Source organism: Pteropus alecto, unplaced genomic scaffold, assembly GCF_000325575.1.
Source record: "Pteropus alecto unplaced genomic scaffold, ASM32557v1 scaffold74, whole genome shotgun sequence".
NCBI classification, from domain to species: domain Eukaryota; kingdom Metazoa; phylum Chordata; class Mammalia; order Chiroptera; family Pteropodidae; genus Pteropus; species Pteropus alecto.
Genome location: NW_006436291.1, coordinates 4,549,276 through 4,559,234, shown reverse-complemented (window position 1 = coordinate 4,559,234; position 9,959 = coordinate 4,549,276). Strand labels below are relative to the sequence as shown.

At 52.2% G+C, this 9,959-nt stretch overlaps 1 protein-coding gene across 3 annotated transcripts in view; it reads right to left on the bottom strand.

The window, feature by feature from the left end:
• Positions 1-115: 115 nt before the first annotated feature.
• Positions 116-9,959, bottom strand: part of UROS (uroporphyrinogen III synthase) — an 18,764-nt gene continuing 8,920 nt past the window's right edge. Inside the window, exons 4-8 of one of the 3 annotated variants that reach the window (XM_025047517.1) lie at positions 8,579-8,653; positions 4,834-4,908; positions 1,978-2,058; positions 1,611-1,696; positions 315-670 (exon numbers count right to left, since the gene is read on the bottom strand). In XM_025047517.1, coding sequence (XP_024903285.1) covers positions 494-670; positions 1,611-1,696; positions 1,978-2,058; positions 4,834-4,908; positions 8,579-8,653 — 494 coding nt within the window. In that variant the 3' untranslated portion in view covers positions 315-493. Of the gene's footprint in view, positions 671-1,610; positions 1,697-1,977; positions 2,059-4,833; positions 4,909-8,578; positions 8,654-9,959 lie in introns of all 3 variants that reach the window. The other 2 variants (XM_025047516.1, XM_025047518.1) reach the window with 2 other exon arrangements.

The window sequence follows — 9,959 nt, the reverse complement described above, 5'->3', positions numbered from 1 at the left end:
ACTCCCTCCCCTCAGCCCCCCAAGCCAGTTCAAGAGCATTGTCATGACAGGCACCATGAGGGGGTGACTACGTGTAGACCTGTAACAGATACAGTCCCCCAAAATGTGACTGTCAACCCTTTGAAGTAAAAGACATGAAAGGGGACCGCTTTGAGGACAGACAATTTCAGGACGCTCAGATGGGACCGAAGGAAAAGGATGCCGCACCTGTGCCAGGGCTTCACCTGAACCCTCCCATCCCATCCGGGGACTGGTCCATCAGGGAAGACCCTCTACATGTCCACAAAGGCCACAGAGACATGGTTATCCTCCCGTGACAAGTGAGGAAACAGGCTCAGGGGGGTTAGGTCACTTGTCCCAGACTGCCAGTCAGGCAGAGGCGCTGCCGAGCTTGAGGCGGGGGGCTGGGGGCTGGGGGACTCCTAGGCCCTGCCTTTCCCGTTCTGCCGAGCTGCCATGGGGTGCCTGCTAGGTCAGGAGTGCTTTGACTTTTCTAGGGAAACTCTGGGATAATCAGTAAAAATGCTATAAAAAAATCTGAAAAAGACCAAAACCTCATTGAATACGTCACCTTAATGTGATTGATGTCGTCACCAGACAACTCCTGAATGTGCTTGAGACTGTACGCAAGGCCAGAGGGACTGAAAAACGTGATGCTGGCTGGAACGCCCTGCGGAGGAGAGGACGGTCAGACCCTCGGCCTGAGGCTAGGCGCGGAGGAGAGAGACCCCCCACCCCATCCGCCTCCGCCCGCCCCCGGCCCCCCAGGCAGCCCAAACAGGTTGCCAGCAGGCGGCTTCCTGGGGCGCTGGCACTCCCTCATTCTTCTCCCGAGTTCACGGTCACGCAAGGAGCTGCTCAGACAGCAGCGTGTGGCCGAGAGGCGCGGCACCACTCCTTGGTCGCTCTGCCAGCCCCCGGATCTGGTCTGCCTGGCCAGAGGACACGGGCACCATGGACCCACGGGCCCAGCCGAGCAGACAATGCCTCTAGCTCGTGTGGCCAAAGTAGCACCGATCACGTGAGGCAGCAGTCGCGCCCAGCTCCCTGTCAACTCTCCACCCTTCCGGAAACAGAGCGGGCAGCAGGCAGAGCACCGGCATGGCCTCCCGCTTTGGTCTGGCAGAAGGAGTCCCAGAGGCCGCAGGTCATTCAGAGCCTGTTCTGGGTGCCTTACTAAATCTAGATGTGGAAAATCTTTCAAACAAGTGCCCTCCGGTCTCCTGCCTGAAGCCTCCAAAGGTCCCCGTGACCTGCCAGAGTCTGCCCAGACCCCTGGCAGGGCACCGCGGGCCGTCCCAGTGTGGGCCCAGCCTCCGCCCCTACAGCTCCACCAACTCCACAGGGATGAAGAGCAACCACAAGGCCATCGTCAGCGGCAGGCTTACTACGTCTGGGATGCTGCACAGAGAACTCTGTGTAAATCTCTCCCTCTAATCCTTATAAAAACCCTTCTAGATGGTCTCTTCCCATTCCACAGATACAGAGATGGCACCTCTGAAAGGTCATGTCCACAGTCACACGGCCAAGGGCTGGAACCACGCAGAGAGGCTGTGCCTCACCCTCCACCTGCCCACCCTGCCTGAGTTCTCCCTAGAAACAGCGCTCACCTGCTCGGAATAGTAGCTATTCAGGTTCACCTGGATTCCCGGGTGTGGAATCTTCTGATAGACGGTTATGCTCTCCATGGGGATCCCTGGACACGATCAAAACCAGGAAACAGACTTATTGCCCTGGGAATACACTGGCGTCTACACTGCGTCGGGGGTGAGTGGTGCCCACCCACACAGCACGAGCCAGAGCGAGGGTGGGCCTGAGGCATCTGGGCCCTGCCGCCCGCTGAGCACTGAGCCCCACAGTGCAGGGGGCCGAGGCGGCAGAGATGGGGCCAGGGCCCCAAACTCAAGGCTTCCTTCGTGCCCACGGAGGCACAACCCCGAGGGGTGCGGGCGCCCGAGAGTCAGGCGTTCCAGTCACCTCTGTCCTTGAGTGTCTTCGGCAGGGTTTCTCCTTTGAGGGCTCCGCAGGGGAAGAGGAGAGGCAGAGCCGGCGTCTCCCCTGTGAATCGAGAAGCAGACGCGTGACCACTGCGCAGAACCTGCGGGGCCGGGGCGCAGCCCCAGCCTCTGCTCCCCAGACTGTGGGAATCACTGCCGCCCTGCTGACCTTGCCATATGAAGGTCACAGAGGTCATGTGGGCCCAGGTGCTTGGAAAACTAACACCCACACAAGCCAGGGGCTGCTGTCACCCATGCTCCTTTAACTCCCTGTCACCCTGCAGCGGCTCCTGGGCAACCTCACTGTTTAGAACACAGGCTCTGCAGCTTAACCAGAGCTGGAAGGGCACAGGCTGGGCCTGTCGCGGCACTGGGGCAAACATCTACCGCTGAAGGAGCTGTGGAGGGGACCAGTGGTGGCTGAAGCCAGGGCTCCTGCTCATGACGTCAGGAGGCAGGGAGATGGCAGCCAAGAGTGGCTCTGAGGCTGCCCCCAATAGTAACAAGGTGCACGTCCACTCCTGGCCCAGCCAGGACAGCAGCCATGTGCCCAAGGGGCTTTCCAGTGAGCCAACCACAAAGGTGTGCAAGGGGCCTTCCGAAGAGTCCAGAATCTGCCCTTTGCAGCATCTCTTCTGCAGGCCCGGCAGAGAACCGAGCTGCTCGTTCTCATTCTGAGACTGCTGGGCACGCCTGGGGAGAGGGGGAGCTCAGTGGGGGCGCCCCGCACGGGGCCGGCGTCTGTCTTTTTCTCCCAGCACCGCTGGCGCCGAGCAGAAAGCCAGCTGTGCAGGCGCAGTCAGCCCCTCCGACGCCATGGAAAAGCGCCGCCTTAACGGCACAAGAGGGAAAAGCTGAAAATGTCCTGGCTGAAAACTCTTTCCTGTGACGGGGGGGCTGTATTTCCTGGGAGCTAGCGCCCTTCCAGATCCCAGAGACACTGCGGGCTTGGTTCCAGACCCCAACAAAGCAGGTATCTACATAGAGCCAGTCATAATCCTTTTGCTGGTAGAGGGTCCTCCTGCCTTCTGTTTGTAAAAAACACATCTGTGGAGCACAATAAAGCAGGGTGCAACAAAACAAGGTCTGCCTAGAACCCATTTTTGATGGGATAAGCTTACTGCCTGCAGATTTTTAGCCCAAATAGGGTAAGTAGGTCAACGTGAAGCTGGCTGATTCTGCAGTGGTGAGAGATGGGGTCTCCCTAGGACGACAGAGAGGCAGGCCTGGCAACACAAGAAACGATGACTCTTGGGACTCGGAGGCCCCGCTGCCCTCCATTCCTGTGACAGGAGGCCTGCTGCCGGCCTGAGGACAGCAGAGGTGCCCAGAATCCTGGCTGCTGCACGGCGGGGCGGGGCCTGGTAAAGGTCGCTGCAGGGGACGAGGACACAGGGGGTGAAGACGAGACTACTTAAACCTCATGGAGATGCGCAGGTGAAACTGACGCCTTCCAGTCTGCAAGGACCTCACCCCCTCGGGTGCTGCTGCGAGAACCCAGGCGGAGCGGGCGGTGGGGCCTTCGTGGGAGGTAGCGAGGGTAATGAGGCCGAGCAGGGAGGATGGAGGGGAGCCAGCAAGCCCGCGCATTTGTCCGCTCTGAGTCCAGGAGGACGTTTCAAATAAACTGCAGTACAATGTCTGCTTCTGATGTGCTCTCTGAGTTAGAACTGTTTTCTACCTTTTACCATTTAAGCTGTACTTTTTCCATTAGAGGGGGCATCCTGGGAGGGAAGAATTGTCAGAACAACGAGCTATCAGATTAATTTAGTTGTCAGCTTTAGGCACTTACAATAGTGCTGGTCACATAGCATGTGACTCTTCGTTAAATAACGTAATCAGTAACTATGAAGTGGCCTGGTTACTCCAAACACAGGAAGTAGATCTGTAGCTTTTAAATTTACGCTTCAGAGTTTTGGGCGGGGGGGGGAACTGAACGCCTTGGTAAAGCCCAGGCCAAGGGCCTGAAGAGCAGTCAAGGTGGATTATTTGGATATTCCGATAGTAAAATGAAGATTAGGGTTCACAGACACGCTGGTGTTTGTAAATCAGAGGAAGTAACAAAAGGCTTTGCAAGGAGCACGGAGCCGGTATCCTCTGAGATACAGGCAGAACGCACGCAGGGTACCTGCAAGCCGTGAGTCAGGCAGCTGAAGCTGCAGTGGTAACACAGCAGTGACACGGAGCCCCTCTGCCTGTGTTTGCAAAGCAAGGCCCGTGGCTGGATGGCTCTGGACTGGACATTGAGGAATGACTCAGTTCCCTTCCGTGTCCTTCCAGAACGAACACATCCACTGTGAGGACGGCCACATCAGCTGCCGTGGAAACCGACTCAGGCCACCTGTTCCCGTAAGGATTCACTGTCCTCCCACTCACAGAACCAATAACTACTGTTTGTAAACAAAGGCTCTGAAGCCCAGGGGACACCAGGCTCTACCAGTCACACTGATTTCTACATTGAAAGGGCTTCGGTGTGTTTAATGGTGACCACGATCCCCAGGAAGGACCTGACAAGAAAGAGCCTGGCGTTGGATCACTCTGCATCCTGTGTGAGCCGCTGGCAAAGGAGCCCAAACACACTGACGTTTTGTGTGCTGTCTGAGTTGTCTCACGTCCTTCGGTGTAGGGGGTGGCGGGAGGTGGGCTGAATCTCGGGCAAGCACAGACACTCACAAGCACCAGGAGGTGATGGGCCCAGGGGTGGCTTTCACACTGCGCACCAACCAGCGTCATCATGGAGAACGCTACGAGGAAGCACCCCGTTCTGCCATGGTGGGTGTGTGACCAGTGATCAAACACAAAAGGGCTTTGTTTGAGGTGACTTTTTTCTACTCACTGGAACAAATGTATTCTGCAAGCTTTTCTGCATTTCCACAGTGTTCTCCTTCCGTATCCAGGCCAATTTTATTCACTGGAAAACAACAAAAGATGTTATCTCTTTACATGGCTACTAACGTCCATCTGTTTGTGTTGTCTTTTTAACATACAAATGTAAGTGCATGTGCGTCACCCATCACGCAGGGAGTCTCCTCCATGCCCTGCAAGGTCGCAGGTGTGAGGGGGACGGGGCTGACTCCTGGCCCCACCCTCCTGAGGCCTGTGGCTTCAGTAATTCCTCTGAGCCCCGCTGAGGCTGAGCTCATCTACCACGGCGGAGACACGACCATATGGGACTGTTCTAAGGATTACAGGAGATGATGACAGCATCAACCAGCCATCTTGGAGGAGCTCAGGAAAGGGATTTTCTGAGATCTGTCCATAGGGCATGGGAGAGCCCTCGCTTTGGTAGGAGAGTAGCCAGCTCTGTCTGGAAAGGTGGTGAGGGTCCACTCGGCGAGACTGGAATGGGAGGGAGAGGAGGGGAGGTTTCATAAGAGTCTGCCAAAGGGGACCCCTAGCACCTTGAATGCAGGCGGTTCAGGGTGAGGGGCTGTGCCAGCCACTTTTGGGAGACTGATGCCATGAACTGAGCTAGAAGCAGGCACTCTGCACGCGGGAACGCTGGTCACTCTGCAGAGGGTGGCTCAGCGCGCGTAGCTGTTCACAGGAAGTGGGTCTCCTCTGAGAAAGGAGGTGCAGTGGGCGTCTGCTTGGAATGCGCTGAGACGGGCTAATAACAAACTGCAGCTTTAGCGTCAACACTCTCGGCTTTTAATTTACAGACCATCGCAAATGTGCTAAGTCCAAGGGACAAAGGTCACATGCAGCTGTAAACTTAGTTCAGGAACAAAGCCCTTGCTCACGCCATGTCACCGGCCCTCTGACTGAACCAGGAAGTTCCCAGTGCACCAAAGAACCCTGAAAACTGCGGGGAACTGAACGGGGGCGCAAGTACTCGGCATGATGTCGGTGCTTAATATCGACATTCGTGTGCCTTCCACTTAAGCACCGAGATAGACCGTGGGAGGCTTGCCCAGACTGGCCTCCCGTCCTGCTCTGCTGTCCACTAAGTGGGCATGAGCTCATCTGGTCGTTACGCAACCCTGTGAGCTGGACCTCACGGAGGTCACTCCTGTACTTTGCAGTGGAGGAGGCTCAGGGCAGATTCCTCCAGTCCCTCAGTTCTGCCCTTCAGGGCAGGGACCGGGCTGTCTGGTCTACCTGCAGCCCAGAGGCTCACTGGAAGTTTGGGGAATGAGCGTTTGGTGCAAGGTCTCAGTCCCTGCGGGCAGCAAGGCTGGCTCTGCTCTGAAGAGTTCAAGCAACGCCTCTTCTCTGTGCCCAGCAAAGAGAGATCCTCTTGTGTGTCATGTCTGGAAGATGAACTAAAACAGAACGTTCGAAAGTTGGGTGACTGACGTTCATGTTAAGATAGGATGTGGTTCCTCCCAAGAGATCTTTGAAAACTGCAAAATCCCTAATGTCATCTCTCCTTTGACAGTGTTTCCAGCATTTAGAGCATGTCCCTTCCCTTTGCGACTGAATAAACAGGGAGCAGCTTGAGGTCAAGTGTCCAGCGGAGACCCCGGCTTTGCCACCTGTGCCACACTGGGACGGCTCACTCTCCGCTGCTCTGTCTCCAGGTTTCTCATCACTGAGTCACAACTTTCTTTTCTTCTAGTTTTCTTCTCACCTGACAGAACCGTGAGAGCAGAATGCATATCGACGCCACGAGAAGCAAACCGAAGGCCGCGTGAGGGCGCGCAATGCGTATGAGCTAACGTGTGCACGCGTGAGGGCAAAATCAAAACGGGAACGTTCATAAACACATCACATGTGATAGTTGAGATTCTGGTCTATGAGTCAGACACGGCCTATATTATGTTCTTTCCTCTTCTATTTCAGGGAAAAAAGAAATGGTCAAAGAAAGTACAAGCAAGTTCTTAACTTATTTTTTGGGGGGCAACGTGGGAGAGTGGAGGCGGTTCCCTTGGCAACCGCGCTGTTTCTCCCTTCCCAGCTGATCTGCTGAGCCTGGAGTGGAAGCTTTGCGGCCTGGAAGAGCCACGCGCCATCGCTTAATGAACCTAGCAACTTCCGACTGCTCCCCCAACCTCCTTTGCTCTCTGGAAGATGTGCTTTTAATCACTCAACTGTTTCCACTCCCCCGGCACCTCCTTCCAAAGTTTTAAAATTCATTTAAAGAAACTGAACTGTTTTGAAAGAAAGTTATATGTTCATTTACTCACAACAGCTAAGCACTGTTTAAGTATTTAAAATGGCATATTAATTTTTAATGATTCACTGTTTATATTTGGTGCTTTAAACACATATAAATTCAAGACTATTTGGGAAAATGTAGCAAATACTAAGAAAATTATGAAAACCCACTACACTACTATTTACTACCTGGAGATAACTCTCTTTAGTATTTAGTGATTTTCCTTTCACATTTTTTATTCTAGAAAAAATACATAAAATTTACCATTTTATCTATTTTTTAAGTGCGTAATTCAGTGGCATTAAATACAATCACAACGGTATACGACCACTACACACTTCCAGAACTTTCTCATCAATGAGCAGAGCACGGCACTGCCTGTGCCTCTGTGCCGTTCCCGCCAGGCACACGTAGCCCGGACGCGTCTACTCCCAGGGGTCAGTGGGCAAACCCGACCTGGAGCACCAGCTGCTCAGTCACCGGCTCGTGCTTCCTAAAAGCGTCAAGATCCCGAAAGCCAAAGACTGACTGAGACGCTGTTCTAAAATTTAATAAGCAAAAAAAAAATCACATTTCAAACTGCATTAGAGTGTGTCTGAAAAAACGAATGAGCAAGTGTCGCTGAGGGGAAAAAGCCCGTTCTTTTCTCTCTACTACCACACTCAGCTTGCACTTCGGCTGCCAGGTGTGTGGGATTTCCACACCAAGCAACTCTCCAGTTCCTACAGTTTCACTCAGTTCTGACGTGCGTCAGATCCCAGAGATTCAGGGCTCAGTCCCGCAAGAGCCTCCGCTTCAGTCTGCAACCCCAAGTCTGGGTTCTTACTTGTGCTTCTGACGACTGGCTATGAACTGGTGGTTCCCGCAACCCCACCTTGGGTTGATCATTTGCTCGAATGGCTCGCAGAACTCAGAAAAATGGTTTTCTAATACTGCAAATATATTAAAAAGGATATTTCAAAAGAAAAAAAATGAATAGCCAGATGGAAGAGACGCCCAGGGCGAGGTATGGGAAGGGGACACGGAGCTTCCACGCCTCTCCGGGCTTGGCGCCCGGCCTCTGCATGTCACTGTCCTTTTGCATTTTACGGAGCTTTCATCGCAGAGGCACAACTGATTAAATCATCAGTCTGGTGATTAATTCCACCTCCAGTCCCTCCCTTCTCCCAGATGTGGTGGGTGGAGGGCGGGAGTCTAAAGTCCCTACTGTAATCACATGACTGGTTCCCCTGGCAACCAGCCCCAACTCTAGGGCCTTTCTACAAGTCATTTCATCAGAATAAACTCAGGTGAAGTGAAAGAGGTTTGTTATGAAGAACACTTTTGTTACATGAATAACACCTTCATCTTCACCACTTAGGAGAGTCCGAGGGTTTTAGGAGCTCCGTGCCAGGAACAGGGATGGCGACCAAGACATATTCCTATTCCGAATCACATCACAGACATCTTTACATGTTTCGTTTCTGCCTTGACTGCTTACCTAGAGAAGCGGTGGCATTTCCAACCACATACACCGGCTTAGCGTTCCATTTTTCTTTCAGAGACTTTTTCCAGACTGTAAAACAAGAAATTGTATGTGAGCTGCAAATACCAATGTGGCCATGTGGACTGGTGCCCAAGGCTGCTTGTTCATCCCAAAACTTGTGATCAAGGCAAACTATTAATAAGCAAATCTGAAGAACAGCATCTCAAACTAAAATTCCATTTTTACACTATTCAAATTCTGCAGGTAAATTGTGACTTTGGTAAATGTTTCAGTCTGCCTTGCTTGAAATATTAAGTCATTTCCACAGATGGCACAAGAAGCATTTTTAATGTGTCTTAGAAAATAAACATAACTGGAAGAATTAATTTGCATGGAATGTTAAAAAAATTTTTTTTTAAATCTAGTTAAAGAAAAAGTCATTATGAAGAGGTAAGTTGAACGCTTATAAAGCAATACCGTCGGCCTTACTTGGAACATGGATTTGAAAATGGTCAAGAAACTGTCATCTCGGATGAGATAGCTCATTTATCCATCAGGTCAAAGTGGAGATAATTAATTTCAGTACCATAAACAAACACAATTTAATAAAGAACTCTATCATTTTGTGGCAAAAAACCAACATCTTTAAATATGGGTGAAAGAAATACGAAGAGGAAATGGATTGTATAACACGTCGGAAGGCCACTGGCTGCTCAATACCTTTTAGAAGACAAGGAAACACTACTTCTTCCAACTGCGAGTGTAACTTCCCCTTAAATTCAAGTGTTACTCTACCCTTTACACTCCCAGGAGAAATTCTCTTGTAAACGGTAACTGAAGACGGAGTTTCATCTTCTTTCTTTCCTTCCCCACTAATGTAAATAACATTTAAGAATTATTCCCGGCGGTGAACGAACCATTCTGTAAGCCCCACAGCAGACAGTGGCTGGAGCGAGCACTGGACGGAATCAGACAGCCTGGCGTGGGGCCAGCTCTGTCCCTTAACTTGTGCACCTCCCTGGGCAAGCCAGCCACTGCCAAGGCAACTGGGGCAGCTACATCTTTCCTGGCCATGTGACAGCGTTGCCGTGAGGACCAAGACAAGAAAACATTCAGGAAAATGCACTGTGGAAAGTTAGTGCCCACTCTGTGGTTTTCTTATTTCTCATCATCTTCATCCTCAAAACACATAGAAAAGGGCGAATTTAAGTGTGAGACGGAGCTTCAAAGTGCCGCCGGGAGAATCCACAAGCTTCTCCAGCAGGAGTTTTCTCTCTGCTTCGGAGATGACCGCGCTCCAGGCTCTGAGCTGCTGAGTGGACAGGACGGCGTGGATCCCCACCCCTGAGAAAAGCTCGGACTTCTCTTCAACAGGAGGGAGGCGTATGATAAATCG